Source organism: Amblyomma maculatum, chromosome 10 (assembly GCF_055883805.1).
Source record: "Amblyomma maculatum isolate TAMU_Amacu chromosome 10, ASM5588380v1, whole genome shotgun sequence".
Lineage (NCBI taxonomy): Eukaryota > Metazoa > Arthropoda > Arachnida > Ixodida > Ixodidae > Amblyomma > Amblyomma maculatum.
In genome coordinates this window covers 45,492,561-45,511,895 of record NC_139353.1, presented here as the reverse complement: position 1 = coordinate 45,511,895, position 19,335 = coordinate 45,492,561, and the positions used below count along the sequence as shown (strand labels likewise).

The 19,335-nt window shown below is 46.2% G+C and overlaps 1 protein-coding gene across 1 annotated transcript in view; it reads left to right on the top strand.

Annotated features, from left to right (window-relative positions):
• Positions 1-19,335, top strand: part of Mcm5 (Minichromosome maintenance 5) — a 31,032-nt gene that overhangs the window by 11,448 nt on the left and 249 nt on the right. The window contains exons 11-15 of the mRNA XM_084582669.1: positions 3,507-3,683; positions 7,863-7,978; positions 15,313-15,441; positions 15,644-15,746; positions 16,477-16,644. Of these exons, the coding sequence (XP_084438795.1) occupies positions 3,507-3,683; positions 7,863-7,978; positions 15,313-15,441; positions 15,644-15,746; positions 16,477-16,644 (693 nt within the window). The remainder of the gene's footprint in view (positions 1-3,506; positions 3,684-7,862; positions 7,979-15,312; positions 15,442-15,643; positions 15,747-16,476; positions 16,645-19,335) is intronic.

Genomic DNA, 19,335 nt, shown 5'->3' with positions numbered 1-19,335 from the left:
CTCACTCAGCTCCGCAGACGCGACAAAGCAACGAAGCCCGTCCAAAGATTGGAGTGCACCATCAGTATTTAATGGCCGACGATCGCCGCTGCAATCTCCGGCGTCTTGGTTGTCATCGTCGTAGCTCTCCTCTTCAGCGGTAACATCTGCAATGATGTCTTGGACGGTGCGCAATTCGCATGTCGCCAGTTGGTCGTCCGCCGATACAAACTCTTCCGGAGACACGCCGACATCGAGGTCACCCAGTCCGGGATGTCAATCTCTGCGCTGTCAGCTCCATGTTCCTCCGTATCGCCAGATGCACAAAAAAAGCCACACTTCTTGAAGCAGTTGGCGATGGTGTCGGGTTTGACGCGATCCCATGACATCGCTAGAAAATGAATGGCATCAAGAAGATCCACCTTCAAGCTGGCATCTTTCCGGTCAATCTTGGCCAAAAAGCGTCTGACCAACAAGCTCCTAAAGTGAAATTTCACGTTTCTAATGATTCCTGCATCCAGGGGCTGCAAGTGGCTGGTGCAGTTGGGCGGCAGGAAAATTACTCTGACGTTTTGCAGCCACGAAGTATCGACAGGGTGCGCGGCACAATTGTCGAGAAATAGAAGAATTCTACGGTTCTCGGCACGCATCCAGGCATCCAGATGGGTGAGGAACTCTGTGAAAAGGGCTCCGGTCACCCATGCCTTCCTATTCGCTTTGTAAACGACAGGAAGGCGTGGGTTACGTGAGAAGCAGCGTGGCTTCCAGAACTTGCCAATGACGGTAGGCTTGAGCTTCTCGTTCCATTAGCATTGCAGCACAACAATACGGTGACTCTTTCTTTGCTTTTTCCACCTTGACACGTCTCACCTTTCATACTGAGACTTTTCTCGGGCTGGAGGTTGATGAACAACCCAGCTTCATCTGCGTTGAACACGTCGCTTGGCTGGTATTGAGCAATCACCGCCGGCAGAGTCGAAAGCCAGTTGGAGACCTGATCTTGGTCGGCAGACTTCCCTTCGCCGGAAACGGTTTTATACGACAGGCCATGTCGTGTTTTAAAACGATGGAGCCACCCGCCCGAAGCTTTAAAATCTTCAATGCCCAACGAGAGTGCAATCTCATCAGCTTTCTCGCGAACAACTGTCCCGTCCACGTTCACGCCCGCTGCCCTTACTTCCCTGAACCACGCCAGTAGAACCTCTTCCATCTTGCCATGCTGGGCGCCCCTTGTTTGCTTCACGCCGGCACCGAAGACTTGAATGTTTTTCCGAATTTCTTCTCGCTTGCCGACGATCGTGTTCAGCGTGGAGACAGGCAAACAAAGTTCGCGTGCCAGGTCGACGCGTTTCTTCTGCGGATTGTCGTCGACTTTTACGAGAATATCAAGTTTTTTCTTTCAGCGATAACGCTTTACGCTTCCTAGACATGGTGAAGCGCACGGGTGAAACGCGGCACCAAAACAAAAACGATAAGTGCGAAGTGCAAGCTGAACGCTCGGAAAACCAAAATGGCAACAAGAAATGGCAAACACAAAGCCAACAAAGCCTACAGCATCGTTAATGCATGCGCCAATCACTGCTTCTTGGTCACGTGATTTTACCGTGATTACTATGTCTTAGGATAGATGGCGCTAAAAACCTTCGGTGCGCTTCGGCGCTTTTGTTGTGCGAGCTTGGGAAAATGGCTCCCAGAGGCCGCCACACTGCTGCAGATGCTGTGCTGAGGCACGGCCGGACTCGAGCCGAGCCAGGCCAAGCCTCGAGCATACGAAGCGCATGTCGTCGCGTGTTCAGTCCGCCGTGCCTGTAGTTTCGCTCAATGCGATAATTTCAGTAGCTCTGCCCACCCTCTGCAAAGGACTGGCTCTGATGTCATCATCATAGTTGGAGAGATGTGATTCCTACACGTGTCTAGCAAAGGTCATGTCCAACATCGAAAATCGGCCACGAGCGCTAGGGGAGTTACGACCACTGCAGCTACTGTCAGAATCCCGCTAGGACACTTTTGCTGCCTCCTGGCGCGAAAATCGAAACTGCGCGAGATTTACGGAAGACGTTTCCACGATCGTATTATCCAAACCGACGTGGAAATACGATCGTATTAGCCGTACAAAAATGCATTACTTCTATAGGGCATCGGCCGGGAACGAAGAAAAAAAACGTATTATGCCGAAAAGCGCATTTAACCGAATCGTATCAACGAGATTTCACTGTACAGGGTCACCAAAAGCGCAAATTGCTAAAGAACTTTATTTGCCGCACACAGCCTCATCATCACTCCCTGCGTTTTGTGGTATAATGCTCACAGCAGACCATATAGTTCTACTCTTGATCAAAGAGTTCGTGTTGACACTGCTATCGCTGTCTCCAGTAGCGTACTACGCAGAACTCCTTGACGCCGAAGTGCCTGCTGGCAGCGCGGTTGCTATGCTGTAGCGAGTACTCGAAAGCTTTCAGCTTAAAAACAGCTGTATAACTTACGTACCGCCCCATCGCGATACGGCATCAAGAACACGGTAGATGGTGGAACAAAGAAAGTAACATGGGTGGAACGAAGGAACAATGACGAGACGCGGAGACACCTCACAAAATGGCCATGACTACGAGCATGATGATGAGCACGTTATCGCTGCCTGGTAGCGCGTGCACAGAACGAGGCCAGCTAGGTTCAGTAGCGCTCCAAAAATGGCGCTTGTTACTACTAGCATACTACTCTCGCGGTGGTAATATTGGTGGTGCGATGATTATGCAAGGGAAAAAAATTCCAATTTTTGACGCCCAATGTTGGGGGTGCGAGCATTATGCGAGTAAATACAGTACATACTTTTTCATGGTGTGGTCCGAGTATTACATAGTTGAGCTTTTGATAAATGTAGCCATCATTCATTGCAGTAACTTGCTACCTATATCAGCTGTTGGAAAAAGTGTCTCAGGTTTAACCCTGCTAAACCTAGTTGGGCGAAGCGAAAATGTGGTTTTGCTTGGTTTTGAGGCGATTAAATTGCCGAGATGATCGAGTCGAGGACGCTGTCGAGTGCAAGAGGGAAGACGCGATGCCATATCTGCCGGCAAAAGCCAAGTGGTGGTACGCCACATGGTTAAGCTATACAACGACACTGTGATCTCTGGCTCGTTGATGGCTAAGCGGTCGGACACGTTGACCTTGGCTGGTACATGGTGTAGTGAAGCTTTTGCTTCAGGAAAAAGAAGTGATTTACTAGCTAGGAGATGGTCTAGAGTCTAGACAGATCTCATATAGTTTCCCCTGTCACCAGCTTCATTTTCTTTGAGCATCAGACTTGAATAGGCGAATTGTCACATTCTTCGTAATGTCAGCAGTAGGCTTCTGCTGATGACATGAAATTAAGACTCATAGGAAAGAAAAAAAGGCACCTATATGCTTCTGAGCTATTTTAAGGCTAAAAGGAAGTGGACCAACTGTTGCATAGTGTTCTGCAGCTTTTTGTATCACTTTGTTTCTCTATTACCATGTGCTCAGGAATGCTTTCAATGTCCACCCCTCAGGCGGGAATCACAACCACCCTCAACGCCCGCTGCTCTGTGCTTGCGGCAGCCAACAGTGTCTTTGGCCGCTGGGACGACTTGAAAGCAGACGAGAACATCGACTTCATGCCTACCATCCTGTCCCGTTTTGACATGATCTTCATTGTGAAGGACATCCACGACGAGAAGAGAGACTGCGTACGTCATCATCTCCATTTTTTTTTTAGTCATGTAGGGGCGTGCGAATATCGAAATTTTCGATTACGAATAGGGGAAAAAAATGCTTTCGAATATTTAGTATCTGATCAGGAAAAAAAATAAAAAATGAAGAATATCATTGTTCACTTTATTTCAGAATTCAATTGGTATTTTCAAATAAAACTAGAATTGCACAGAAGTGTATACCAAACTGAAAAATCCGGTATAAATTATATACAGGGTTCCATATACCAGTTTTTTGTACAGGAAGGTCTTCTAGAGAGTAGAAAAAAAATGTCCGAATTAACTGCACCCTCGCATTATTGAATAGGCCTGAAAAACTACTCAGAACCATTTCAGATCGCAGTAATTTTGCCTGATGAACATCTGTATGGTGGAGGTCCGCATTTGAGATGAAACTGAAGTAAGAGCGACGATTTTTTCCCAGTTTCGTCAAATACCTCGCTTTGCGCACACTGTGAGGATGCTTCACTGCACATGACCAAGCTTTGCGGTGAAGCATACAGAGCGGCGAAACTGCGGTGAATTTAAAAATTTTCGTAGCATTCCATAATTTTAAAGTATTCTGGGATTCTGAATACAGTGAAATCTCGTTGATACGATTTGGCTAAATACGCTTTTCGGCATAATACGTTTTTTTTTTTCGTTCCCGGCCGATGCCCTATAGAGGTAATGCATTTTTGTATGGCTAATACGATCGTATTTCCACGTCGGTTTGGATAATACGATCGTGGAAACGTCTTCCGTAAATCTCGTGCAGTTTCGATTTTCGCGCCAGGAGGCAGCAAAAGTGTCCTAGCGGGATCTGACAGTAGCTGCAGTGGTGGTAACTCCCCTAGCGCTCGTGGCCGATTTTCGATGTTGGACATGACCTTTGCTAGACACGTGTAGGAATCGCATCTCTCCAACTATGATGATGACATCAGCGCCAGTCCTTTGCAGAGGGTGGGCAGAGCTACTGAAATTATCACATCGAGCGAAACTACAGGCACGGAAGACTGAACACGCGACGACATGTGCTTCGTATGCTCGAGGCTTGGCCTGGCTCGGCTCGGCTCGAGTCCAGCCGTGCCTCAGCACAGCGTCTGCAGCAGTGTGGCGGCCTCTGGGAGCCATTTTCGCAAGCTCGCACACCAAAAGCGCCGAAGCGCACCGAAGGTTTTTAGCGCCATCTATCCTAAGACATAGTAATCACGGTAAAATCACGTGACCAAGAAGCAGTGATTGGCGCATGCATTGACGATGCTGTAGAGGCTTTGTGTTTGCCATTTCTCGTTGCCATTTTGGTTTTCCGAGCGTTCAGCTTGCACTTCGCACTTATCGTTTCTTTTGTTTTGGTGCCGCGTTTCACCCGCACACTTCACCATGTCTAGGAAGCGTAAAGCGTTATCGCTGAAAGAAAAACTTGATGTTCTCGTAAAAGTCGACGACAATCCGCAGAAGAAACGTGTCGACCTGGCACGCGAACTTTGTTTGCCTGTCTCCATGCTGAACACGATCGTCGGCAAGCGAGAAGAAATTTGGAAAAACATTCAAGTCTTCGGCGTCGGCGTGAAGCAAACAAGGGGCGCCCAGCATGGCAAGATGGAAGAGGTTCTACTGGCGTGGTTCAGGGAAGTAAGGCCGGCGGGCGTGAACGTGGACGGGACAGTTGTTCGCGAGAAAGCTGATGAGATTGCACTCTCGTTGGGCATTGAAGATTTTAAAGCTTCGGGCGGGTGGCTCCAACCTTTTTAAACAGGACATGGCCTGTCGTATAAAACCGTTTCCGGCGAAGGGAAGTCTGCCGACCAAGATCAGGTCTCCAACTGGCTTTCGACTCTGCCGGCGGTAATTGCTTAGTACCAGCCAAGGGACGTGTTCAACGCAGATGAAGCTGGGTTGTTCATCAACCTCCAGCCCGAGAAAAGTCTCAGCATGAAAGGTGAGACGTGTCAAGGTGGAAAAAAAAGCAAAGAAAGAGTCACCGTATTGTTGTGCTGCATCGCTGATGAAACCGAGAAGCTCAAGCCTACCGTCATTGGCAAGTTCTGGAAGCCACGCTGCTTCTCGCGCAACCCACGCCTTCCTGTCGTTTACAAAGCGAATAGGAAGGCATGGATGACCGGAGCCCTTTTCACAGAGTTCTTCACCCATCTGGATGCCCGGATGCTTGCCGAGAACCGTAGAATTCTTCTATTTCTCGACAATTGTGCCGCGCACCCTGTCGATACTTCGTGGCTGCAAAACGTCAGAGTAATTTTCCTGCCGCCCAACTGCACCAGCCACTTGCAGCCCCTAGATGCAGGAACCATTAGAAACGTGAAATTTCACTTTAGAAGCTTGTTGGTCAGACGCTTTTTGGCCAAGATCGACCGGAAAGATGCCAGCTTGAAGGTGGATCTTCTTGATGCCATTCATTTTCTAGCGATGTCATGGGATCGCGTCAAACCCGACACCATCGCCAACTGCTTCAAGAAGTGTGGCTTTTTTAGTGCATCTGGCGATACGGAGGAACATGGAGCTGACAGCGCAGAGGTTGACATCCCGGACTGGGGTGACCTCGATGTCGACGTGTCTCCGGAAGAGTTTGTATCGGTGGACAACCAACTGGCGACATGCGAATTGCGCACCGTCCAAGACATCATTGCAGATGTTACCGCTGAAGAGGAGAGCGACGACGATGACAACCAAGACGCCGGAGATTGCAGTGGCGATCGTCGGCCATTAAATACTGACGGTGCACTCCAAGCTTTGGACGGGCTTCGTGGCTTTGTCGCGTCTGCGGAGCTGAGTGAGGAAACTGCTACTCGTTTCTACGAGTTCCAAACAAGCTTTCTTCAGGACCTCGAAAAGCAAAAAGTGCAACGCAAAGTGACGGATTATTTTAACGTGCTTTAATAAAAGCAAGCTCTGTGCCAAGTATGTATTATTCGCGATCTTTTGGAGTCCGTTTTGGATAATACGATTTTCGAATAATACGCTTTTATTGTCGGAGCCCGTGGGAATCGTATCAACGAGATTCCACTGTACGAGTTTCTCAAATATGAATATGAATCGTTGAGCTTTGTTATTTATCAAACTTCCACAGAACAACAGGTCATTTCTCTTTGGCAGTATCGCTTTTCAAATATGTGTTTGAAAGGGCCTTTGCTGCAGGCAAATTTCATTTCGAGTGAATTTGCAAGCCCAGGTGTGGAAAAGCATTCTTGAGGGTGTAGGCAGGCAGGCAATGCTAGTGCTCTCCGCTCTCACCTGTGCATGGCACCTAATCTGACATCGCCTGACATTGGCGTTACGCGCATCACATTTTGTTAATTTGTTCGTTCTTTCTCCAGTGGAGGACGAAGAGGCGCGCATGATTTACTGCTGCTTATGAACAGCCGCACTGAAGAAGTGGGATAAATGAGAAAGGGAAAGGCGGTTGTAACCATTTAAAACATTTACAGCACAGCTAGCCAGCTGTGGGTTCTCACTACGCTTAATTAAGCCATTGGGAAGTTAAAAAGAGGGGTTCGGAGGCACACGAATAGTGGTTAGTGCTGAAGGGAGAGAGAAACAGAGACAAGAAAAGAAACTTTACTAACAGTTTTCAGATAGGATGACGTGAGCTTTTTCATAAGCTCACTCTTCAGTTACCTCATGTGTGGTTCTGTTGTTGTCATTATCTTACCATTCCTGTGATGAAAATATTTATTTTAACATGTTTAGCATCCTTTTATATCCTTTGTGGGGTACTCTGGATAAGATGAATTAATTTTATAATCCTTTCAAGTTCACCTTAAAGGGAATCTATTGCTTTTATAATTTCAAATAATTTTATAATCCCTTCAAGTTCACCTTAAAGGGAATCTACTTGCTTTCATAATTTTGATGTTGTTTAGAGGCTGTGGGATGTCAGTGCATGATAAAGATCCCTAGGTTATCAAAATTACTCCAGAGCCCTCCACTACGGCACCCATTTCTCTCTTTCCGCTTTCACTCCAACCTTTCCTCATGATGCAGTTCAGGTGTCCACAGAACAAGTGTGACAGATACTGCACCTTTGCTTTTCTGTGAACCAAATATTATTGTTATTATTAGTATTAGAAGCAGAAACTGCTAATCTATGAATGCCTGTCTAAGCAAGCCAGTTTGAATACTTTTAAACCGTCCCTGTGACCTGTTTTATGTTTCCAGACCCTGGCCAAGCACGTGATTGGCATTCACATGAATGCTGAACCGACTGCTGATAAGACACAGGAGGGAGAGCTCAGCTTGAGTGTCCTGAAGAAATACATCTCCTTCTGCCGAGAGTGAGGCCCGCCACCATATCTGTCTTCTATGATCATCTAGGCAGTGTGAAAAGCAGGCGTAAAGAAATGGTGGTGGTCTATTTATTACACATAATTAACAGTAATTAGAGGAGCGCAAATATTAAAAACTTTGCCCGCTGAAAGCATAATTAGCATAGTTACACAAATACGAGGGAAGGTTTTTTTTCCTTCGGCCGACTTGTTTCACAAAGCACTTAGCATTATAGACCTTATGCAAAAACTGGCGCCCCCTTGCGCTGACCGCGCGCATTTCCGCCAGGTTGGGGGATTCTCAATATCACTGCAGTATACGGTGATACAGGATTAGCAACGCACAAGTTGGCATTTATCATCGGTAATGGTACCCAAATATTGCTGTGTACGTCGGTATAAATAAAAGGGAGCTAAGGATAACCAGGGAAACAAAGTGAGGGTGCCAGCTTCATACAGTTTTTATGAATGCTCATGATTACTTGGCTTATGTGTGCCATGTATGGAATATGTGTACAGAATGTCTGTAGTGGCTGTGTAGCTTATATATACATATATAATAATATAATATAATGATTTTTCCAATGATTTTGTGGCAGTGGACTCTGCCCATCCCAAGCGCGGCGTGTAAATCGAACCAGGTTTGTGCAATCAAGCCATCACTGGTATTCTGCTAAGTTTGCTCCCCATCACCCCAAAGTATAATCAAAAGATAAACTGATAAAACTGTACACTAACCGAGCTAATGTTTATTTAACTCGGTTACAAAAACACTCAGTGGAAGCGAAACAGTAGAACATAATGATACGCATTAGCAGCACGTAAGGCCCGTCATTTTTTTTCTCGCTGTTATCTCGATACGAGATCAGCGTGAAGTCGCAACCAGATGAGTTCTTTTCGAGGTTAATTGAATCGCAGACTGTCAGGTCGTAGAAAAAAGGCCCTATGAGCTGTTTGCTTATCTTGTAATTTGCCAAGGAGCACTCAACAGCTTGCCAGCTACGGCACACAGCCTGTGTCAGCTAGTCGTTTCACACGTGGTACTAGTCTTGTGCCTGGTGCTTCAGCTTCACGTGCCCGTTTTTTATCCTTAACGCTCAGTTTGTTTGTATGCTAGTCTTACACATTCTTTTTTCCCAAGTGTTGTCACAGGCAAAAGGGGTCCGGATCAGACCTTCAGCTCACTTGGTACACGCAGTAGGCCGCACAAATCCGTCATTCATCGATCGTGGTCGACTGTTCAGTCTTTCCGCGTATTTTGCGAAGGTCGAATCCTCCAAGCAGAGTTACCCAAGCCATGGTGTGTTGAATATTCCGGGTGCCGCCTCCGCTACTGTAGCGTTCATGGCACGACATTTGGGCCATCCCACTGACAACGGGGGGGATGGATGTACACGGACTGGAATCATCCATTCTTCACCGCGGGGTACAGCTGTGTGCGCATGTGCAGTGTTGTGGTCGGTGGGTGGCGCGAGAGAGGGACGCTCGTGCGCGTGCTCCCTTCAAGAGACAGACACTCAGCGTTTAAGAAGTGCAGTGTATAGTTTCATGGAGACGCCGCTCTCCGAGCAGTGTCCACAGTGAGTGCAGTGGATAATTAAAATTTCATGTTGTGGTTGTTTAAAAGTTTCTCCCCAACGTCATGGAATAACGAACATATTTTTTGGTGCCGAAACCCGGGAGTAAGCGAAAAACAACGGCAACTTGAAATCAGCGTTCCAACTGCAACGGACGACAGCGATGGAGCGTCTCCAAACAAAGAGAGAAGTTACGCGAGCTGAACTGAACCAACTCAACGAGGAGCTTGAACGAGTAACGACGGCGGATGACTTCGGCCCCCAGCAACGAGACCTCCTCGCGGAAATATCAGATGAGTTGGACATTGTTTCGAGAGATTTGAAACAGTTAGATGCCTTGATTGAGCCGCATGTGAGTGACGAAGGCCTCGCGGAAGAATACAAAGGCGTTCGTCAGTGTCAAGCTCTCATGACACGAATGCGGACAAAGCTTCGGCGTTGCAGTGAAACGAATTCTAACGGTGCAACAAGCACACTGAATGCAGAAGAAACCGCGTCCAGATTACCTGCTGCCCGTTCGGGACAACTGAGATTGCCTAAGCTGGAGCTTCAGAAATTCAGCGGCAACAAGCTCGACTGGCAACCATTTTGGCAACAATTCCGGCAAGCAGTCCACGAGAATACCGGCTTGACCAGCATAGAAAAGTTCTTGTACCTGCGGACAGCGTTGACAGGAAAGGCGGCGGCCGCTTTGACCGGCGTTCAAGCGACGGAGATGAATTACGACTACGCTGTAAAGACACTCCAAGAGCGTTTCGGGCGTCAGGACGTGCTCGTGCAAGAACACCTTACGCAGCTGTTAAACCTTCCCCAGGTTAGAGCTCTCAGTGACGTGAACGCGCTGCGACGCCTCCACGATCATGTTCAGCGAAACATCGCAGGACTTGAAACTTTAGGTGTCAAATCGGACAGCTATGGTGCGATGCTGTGCGCGGCTTTGTTTCGGGTATTGCCGGCCGAATGGGCTGTTGAGTACCATAAGGCCCATAGTGCAGACAAGGACGTGCTCGACAGTTCGAGTCTCCAAGCCATTCTGCAATCAGTTCGCCTGGAAGTGGAGAGCAGGGAAAAGGCGCACGGAGGAAGCACGAACGCTCCTCAGCAAACGCGACCGGACCACGCCAGTGAACGGCGTCCCAATAGCGTCTACGGCAAAGGCTCAGCGGCCAGCCTCCAGGTGGGTGCCAAATTGAGCAAGGAAAGATGCCCTTTCTGCGCTTCAGAGAGGCATGAGGTTGCAGATTGCAATGCTCCGATATCAATCGATGAAAAGAAAAGAAAGCTGCGAAATGAAGGAAGGTGCTACCGATGCGCGAAGAAGGGGCACATGACGAAAGGGTGTAAGAACTGGACACTACGTTGCGCGAAGTGTGGCCGACGACACATCACCTCGCTTTGTGATCCACCGGCACCGAACGCCGAGGGCGAGACCGCTACTGGGTTGCACTCAACAGCGTCTCTTAGCAACAGCAATAAAAACGCTGTGCTGCTGCAGACGGCGCAGGTGTGGGTCAACGGAACGAAAAGAAAACGCCTCGCTCGCTGTCTGTTTGACGGAGGCAGTCAACGATCGTTTATAACAGAGAAGCTCTCGCGAATACTGGATCTTGAGGTGATCGGTGAAGAGGAAGTGACCATTTACCCTTTCGGCGGCTCGACCAACGTTATAAAGAAAAAACGACGCCGAGTGAAGCTCCGGCTACGAAGCCAGTACGACCGCAAGGAGCACAGCATCGAAGCCCTCGAAATTGAAGAAATCTGCTCCGACCAACTGCTGCTTCCAGAAAACGCTGTTGAGATGAGTCAGGTGGCTGATTTGAAATTAGCGGATGTTACCATCTCACCAACTCGCCTCTTCACACAAGGCATCGAAGTTCTAATAGGCTCTGATTATTACTGGACTTTTGTGCGCGCAAAAGTAAAGAAAGTGCAAGGGCCCTTGGTTGCGCTTAAGACTGACTTCGGCTGGACTTTGCAAGGACCGATACCACTTTCTGCTTCAGGTGTGTCGTGTTCCACCATTGCCGTTCTGCGCACCAGCGTCTGTGACATGGACGCCAACCTGTCAGACGAACTTCGAGCGTTCTGGGAGCTGGAGAGCCTCGGTATCTCCTCAAGCAGCTGCCTACTTGGAAGCGAGGAGCAGCAGGTGAGAGAAGACTTTACTCTTTCTCTGACTTTGACCGATGGGCAATACGAGGCGAGCTTCCCGTGGAAGGCACTTGACCAAGGGCTAGCCGACAACGAAGTTGTAGCAAGAGAACGCCTGGCCTGGTTGAAGCCGCGTCTGAGACTCAGCAAGAGCAGACTAATGGTCTATGATGCAGCCATCCGTGACTACCTATATAAAGGTTTTGCTGAAAAGGTTCCAGCCGACGAAATCGACAGCACCTCGTCTCGAGTGTATTATATGTCTCATCGTGCTGTTTTCTGTTCAGAGAGCTCTACCACCAAAGTTCGCATAGTGTTCGATGCATCTTCGAAAGCACAAGGCTGCTTGTCACTTAACGATGCCCTCACCACCGGCCCGAACCTAAAACCCGACCTGCTGCGGCTTACTCTGAATTTTCGATGCCACAAAATTGCATTGACTGCCGACATCGAGAAGGCCTTTCTTCAGATTGGCATCGAAAGTGAGGACCGCGACGCACTGCGATTTCTCTGGTATTCATCTACGTCATGTGAGGGCTCATCAGAGGGTGATATAGAGGTCTGGCGCATGAGAAGAGTGCCTTTTAGCGCCACAAGTAGTCCCTTTATGTTGGCTGCCACCATACGACATCATCTGGCTAACGTCTTTCAGGACCTCTCTCATTCCGCACAAATCTTAGGCAGCTGCCGGTACGTCGACGATTTGATAACCAGAGTCAGCTACACGGAAGAGGCGTCGAAATTTAATGAGGAGGCACAGCAAATAATCAGCTCAGCAGGAATGAAACTGCGAAAGTGGAGTTCCAACAACGAACTCCTACAATGGTTCAATGCTGACGGCGTTGGAAATGCCTGCGCTGACACTGCGACGACGATTTCAGCCATGGCAAGAGTGTTGAGGCTCGAGTCGGACAGAGGAAACGACGAGCTGAAGTATTCCCTGAAAACGGCGCTGGAGCTTCTTACTGTCAACAGGAACACTAAACGCTTCGTGCTTCAAGTCTCAGCGAGAATCTTCGATCCCCTCGGTCTGCTGAGCCCAGTAACAATCGCAGCACAAGTACCTCTTCCGGTGATAAAATTTAAGCGCTTCAGCAAACTGAATCGCCTACAGCGAGTCACAGCCTGGATGCGACGCTTTGTTCGCAACTGTGGTCGAAAAAAGGATCGACTTGAGGGCCTGCTCTGCGCATTCGAAATCCAACAGGCGCAGAAATGGTCGCATCACGGAGGCGTTTACTGGGCGAGATGGAAGAACGCGATCCTGTATGATTGGTTTACCATGTTGTACTTTTGTACCCGTTGGAAGACAGAAATTAATGAGCTAGCGCTCATTCGGCGGGGAGGATGTTGAATATTCCGGGTGCCGCCTCCGCTACTGTAGCGTTCATGGCACGACATTTGGGCCATCCCACTGACAACGGGGGGGATGGATGTACACGGACTGGAATCATCCATTCTTCACCGCGGGGTACAGCTGTGTGCGCATGTGCAGTGTTGTGGTCGGTGGGTGGCGCGAGAGAGGGACGCTCGTGCGCGTGCTCCCTTCAAGAGACAGACACTCAGCGTTTAAGAAGTGCAGTGTATAGTTTCATGGAGACGCCGCTCTCCGAGCAGTGTCCACAGTGAGTGCAGTGGATAATTAAAATTTCATGTTGTGGTTGTTTAAAAGTTTCTCCCCAACGTCATGGAATAACGAACATGGTGTGCACCCACAGTGCAGCCTCGGCAGTTTGGTATGGCCGTCATTCAGCCAATCACCTGCTATCGTGGCACCGAAATGCACGCAGCAATGAAACTTATCAGGCTGGCTTTTTTAGTGTGTTCAGCTACACCAGAGCTGTGAAGCACGCAGTGTAGCAGAGGGCCGCGGATTAATTTTAAGCACCTGGGGGTCTTTAACGTGCACCGAAATCTCGACATACAGGCGTTTTAGTTTTTCACTTCCATAAAATAAAAACGCCCCTGCGGACGGGATCGAGCCTGCATCCTTTGGCTGAGCAGCTCAAGTTCCTTGGTCAGTTTAAACGCACTAGCAATTAGCAAATTTCAACAGTGAATGTTATCGTAATATGCGTTGGTCAGCGTGATGCGGGCGCAAAGCGTACCTAAACCTCAAAATCAATGACATGATTGTTGACGCAAAGAGAAAACAACAAACAGAGCCTAGTGAATGAAGAACAGTATGAGCTTGATATTTCAAACTGAAAAGAAATTATATTCTTGCCCAGTACACGCACTTCCTCGTGTTATGTACATCGTTGTGAATTTCTTTGCTTCTGCGGTGCCTCTCCGATTGCCTATTTTACGCATAAGCAGTACCTGCAAAGCCGCTCGAAAATGTGGACAACACAGAAAGGTCCACGGACCATTTGTCGGTAATTATTTCTCAAACCTGGAAATAAAAGCATCGCCAAACTGAGAAAGCCGCTCATATGTTCTACTCAATGCAATCCCGTGACTGCAATTCCCCAGCATGGCGCCGTTTACTCGCTTTCATCTTCCTCCGGTAGACGGCAGCACTTTTGCATAAGGTCTATACTGAGAATGTACCTAAGAACATAGTGGAAACTCTTTCTTGCTATTTCTTGTGGTAATGGTCCCACTTACTGTATGCTGCAAGAAAAAGCAAGAATAAGTGTAGAGGCAGAAGAGAAGACCACAGAATTGTGAAGCACAAATAAGCGAGGCATGAATTGGTGGTATAGTGCCCGTTACTACACAAAAAGGTCATACGCTTTAAAGGTACAGAACACTAAACAAAATATGTAATTCGATTGTGGTGGAATCAAGCGCTAAAATATCAAGAAACGAGGGCTTATGATTTTAATTTGGCACTGAAAGTCCCATAAAAACGACTAGTGTCGCCTCTTGCAGCGAAACGCTGTAATTATCGCTGTAGTAACCCACATGACCACGTATTGGAAAAATGTCACTGGTTTTTATAAGTGCACAGTGTTCTTTATTTTTTGAAGAGTGCTCGCATTGTTTTATTATGTTTTGCACTCTCTCCGCTGTGCCCGTCAGCAAAAGCCAGCCTCCTTTCGCATCGCCTATGATGTGCTTTTAGCATTTTTCACTAGATGGAGCCGCAGTGTTCTGAAATTTTTTTTTTTTGTTCGCTCAAACGTCCATTGATGATGTGCACGTTCCTGTGCCGTAATACCCTTCAGTGTAGGAACTAAGCTTGATGCTACTGTGTTCTAAAATATGTCTAATTACTGTCTGGTGGGTGAAATTATATTAGCTTTCAGTACATCACTTTTGCCGGCGCGCGATCGTCACCGTGATTGCTACTCATGGCTTTCAGCTTCAGACTACGTAAAAACGAATACGTGCACTGATTGAAAAATTCTCGGTAATAGTTTTCTATGACACGACACTTTACATTGCGACAAAAGAAATTGGACGCTTAGAGGGCAGTGTTCTGTCCCTTCAACACGTAGGAGGCTTTCTACGAAATATTTGCAGATTCATTGTTCTTATTCTTAGAGTTAAAATATTACCACTGCTGAAAACTAAGGGCCTTACTGATAGTGTAGAGTATCCCTAGTGTTGATGCTTTCCAGCCGTGTTCGCGTGTGTTGAATGCAAATGTATGGCTTGCGATTTCAGGAAGTGCGGGCCGAGGCTTTCTGCCGCCGCCGCTGAGAAGCTCAAGAATCGCTACGTCATGATGAGAAATGGAACACGGGAGCACGAGCAAGAGTCTGTGAAGAAATCGAGCATACCTATCACAGTCAGGTATGCCTGCCTCAGAATTATCATACTTCCTCCAAATGTACTGTAAATGTTCGCTCTATACACGCGAGAATATAAGGCGCATTTTCTTCCCGTGTGTATTGGTCGGCACCCACTGCAATTAGCGCAAATCCTCTTCCTCTGCCACAATGAGAGTTTAAACTGTGTTTTCCTTTTGTTCTCTTAAAATTTTTTCACGATGCAGGCAGCTGGAGGCTATTGTGCGTATCGCCGAGTCTCTGGCGAAGATGCAGCTGCAGCCGTTCGCTACCGAGAGGCATGTTGACGAGGCGCTCAGACTTTTCCAGGTGAGTAACAGGAAAAATTCCGCACCTGCTCTTTCGAGGTGGAGATGGCTGCGTGCACAGGATGCAAAAAAAAAAAAAAAAAAAAAAAAAGCTTTGCTCGAAAGTCTCGAGTATCATTTCTGTGCTTGGCACATACAATTAACAAGGCAAGTTGGCTGGCTTCAAAGGCCACTACTACACTTTATGTTCAGACAATACTGAAGAATATACTGTCACGATGTTCATATTGAGTGATTTGCAATCGGTGCATTTTGTGGTGACCAGCTGTCATCGGGGATCTCTTTCATGCAGTTTTGGGCTGTAAATGTGTTGGCGCATCTTCAAACACCCTCTTTGATTGCCTATTCGTGGCCACGAATAGACATTATTTGTTGGCGCAGGCAACAGGGAAGTCAAGTATCCTAACAATTTCGCAGTTTGGTCACTAAAATGCTACACTAGATAGTGTCTAAAAAATTGCTCCCGATATATGTAGGTCTTTTACGGCATGGTTTTGTCCATGCTTGTTACTTGCATTACATTTTACACATATTTTATTCTCCCCCTTTCACAAAAGAAACAAGGGCAACATGAAGGCAAGAACTTCAAAAGAATTGTTCCAAAACTTCAATTTGAAAACTTTTGCTTAAAGCGCATCTATATTTTTCTTTTTCTGTTCAAGATACCAGTAGACTTTCTTTTCTCTAGTCCTTGCCGCCGTAACATTGTCTGTGCAATGAATTTATTTTAGGTTTCGACATTAGACGCTGCACTGTCTGGTGATCTCTCTGGAGCCGAGGGGTTCTCCACACAGGAGGAGCACGAACTGCTTCTGCGCATCGAAGGCCAGATGAAGCGGCGCTTCGCCATTGGCTCTCAGGTGTCTGAGCACAGCATTGTTCAGGACTTCATCAAGCAGGTCCGTGCGAAAGATGAATTCTCCTTTCGTGTCTTTGTTGTGCAGTTTGGGAGCACCTCTGCCGACCCCAGCTGGTTTTTAATGCTTTCTACAAGTGGCTAGACAGTTCTAAACCTCTTATTTCTGATTGAATGAATCTGATAATATTATATTATTTTTGCAGTAGGAAGCAGTGACAAAACTTCACCAGAAACTGCTTTAATAGAAACACAGCTGCATGCTTAGAAAGCATGAAATTGGGATTGATGGAACATTTTAGAACACTCATCATTTTGCAGCGCAAGTCAACCAAAGCAGTGTTTTAACAACCTACTTGTGGCTGTGAACGTGCTGCATATTTAGCTATTATTTACAACAAAAGGTTAGTCTTGTGTGCTCTAAGGGGGGACATGGGTCTTAAAGCTAACTTTGTTATTTGGTGGTCAAATTTGATGAAACCTCACAGAATTATTTTTTCTGCTGATTCCAAATATGCAAAAGTTTCTCTACTAGGGCAGTTAGTTCTAAAGATATAGAGTTATTGCTATTGTCTGATCAAACAATAAGGGGAAAAATGCTAATTAGAAATGAATTTTTAATATACAGGCAGATATACTAAAGTGTAAGGAGTGCAATGTTGGCAGCACATTTTTCATTTTCACTTGTATAACTTTTATATCTTATCTCAAAATCCTTACACAGTTGCCATGTCTGTGAGTGCAAGTTCAGTGGGCTGCTAAATCTTTATTATTAGCTTAATTTTAGAAGTGCTTTCAGCATTGCATTCCTTACACTTTATAGTATCTATCTTTATATTAAAAATTAATTTCTGATTACTATTCTTTTTCCTGTTGTTTGAGCAGACAATAGCAACAATTCTCTAATACGTTTAGAACTAATTGCCCTAGAAGAGAAAGTTTTGAATAGTTAAATCTCGTTACAAGAGACACTGTTACAAGAGACACTCGGTTATAAGAGACATTTGAAAATAGTTCGGTTGGTTTTCCTATGTCTGCCATGTTAAAAACATTGCATACAAGAGACATGGTTACAAGAGACACTCGGTTACTAAGGGCAACTTTTTCAGGTCCCTGGAGTAAATTCTTCACTATTTACAAGACACACAACCCAGGTGTGCTCATGCAATGCATCTGGAACGTACCAACTCGTACATGATGCACTTCAGATTCCCTTAGTTAAATTCTGTTCCATATCAGTGCCCTTTTTATTGTGTATGTCAGGAACTGAGGAGTGCTTCCCCATGATTGTAAAGTCATAACGGCATCGCATTACTGTTACCTACGAAGGAAATTAAAATGCATGAATGACATCCAGCATTTTTAATTCCTCACTGTTAAAATTTGATCACAAGATGAAAGCTTAGAATCCTGATGTCTTTCTCTTCTGAATCATTTGAGGGTGACGAGCATGTAAGAGTGCCTCAAAGGTATTAGAGCAACAGGAAGGCTTGCAAAGTGAAGTGCTTTACCTCCAGAATTTGGCAAGGAATACACTCTGCACTCACAAAAATACATACTAGTAGGAATAACTTCTTTAAGCTTTCCTGAACAATTTCCTGTTAATGCATTTATATACTGATGTGCAGTAAACTGATCAACACAGTGATTTTAGAATTTTTGGTTACAAGAGACCTTGCTTACAAGAGACATGTTTTTCGGGTCCCTTGAGTGTCTCTTGTAACGAGGTTTTACTATTTGAAATCTGTAGAAAAAACCGAACAATTCTGTGAAGTTTCGTAAAATTTGAATAACAAAACCAATTTTAAGACCATGTGTTCCCCCTTAATAGTTATTATTAGCTTCTAAAATTTGAGAGGGTCCAAAATTTTTCACTAAAAAATAAAGTGTGCCGAAATTTCTAAAATTCAGCTTTCAAAAATGTTTAAATAGTGAGCTGCAGAATGGCGTACACAGGAAACGCAAGTTCACGAATGTGTTTAAAGTAGGAATAGCAGTATGCATTCAAAGCATATTGAGAATTTGTAAGAAGTATGTAGGATTTCCAATTGTTGGCCTTAATTGCGATCGCGTCGTTGCATAGCTGTTGCTTTTGGATATCTGCTCGGCCTACAGCACGCATCAGCTCCCTCTAATGCTCTTGCTGTCATGCTTGGTTAGTGAATTTCCCATGAAAGCAGCACGAGCAGCAGCAGCAGTAGTCGGTTCAGAATAGTCTGGGCTCAAATGATGAACAAACAGCCAAGCTGTTCCGTCCGAATGACTCCATTTACACCCATGCGAAGAACCAGTTGATTGAAACAACTGTGCCTGCTCGTGTTTGTATTGTGCCAGAAAACAATCTCCACAGTATTGCTGGCATCTAATTTAGTCTGATAAATCGAACTTTCGGACTCCACAAGTTTGGACTCCACGGTCCAAAATAACCACCGCAGAAACGTACATATTCCTTGGGGTTGCGTGCCTGTGTCACTGAATGATCCGAAATATTGCGTGTCCTTAAAAATTAGTCGGCTATTGTACTTAACGATTCGACCAAATATTTGAAATTGCAAAAAATCCGCACAGGCCTTAGGAAAAGGTGCAAGTTAAATATCATGTCTCCTGAACTTTAAAGCAGTTTGAAGAACTCGATCGAAAGTATTGCATTTTTTGACTATAACTGTTGCAAGCATTTGCTGTGACCACGGTTAGTGAAGAGGCAGGTCTCCAGCAGTGAAAGCTCATGTGGAAA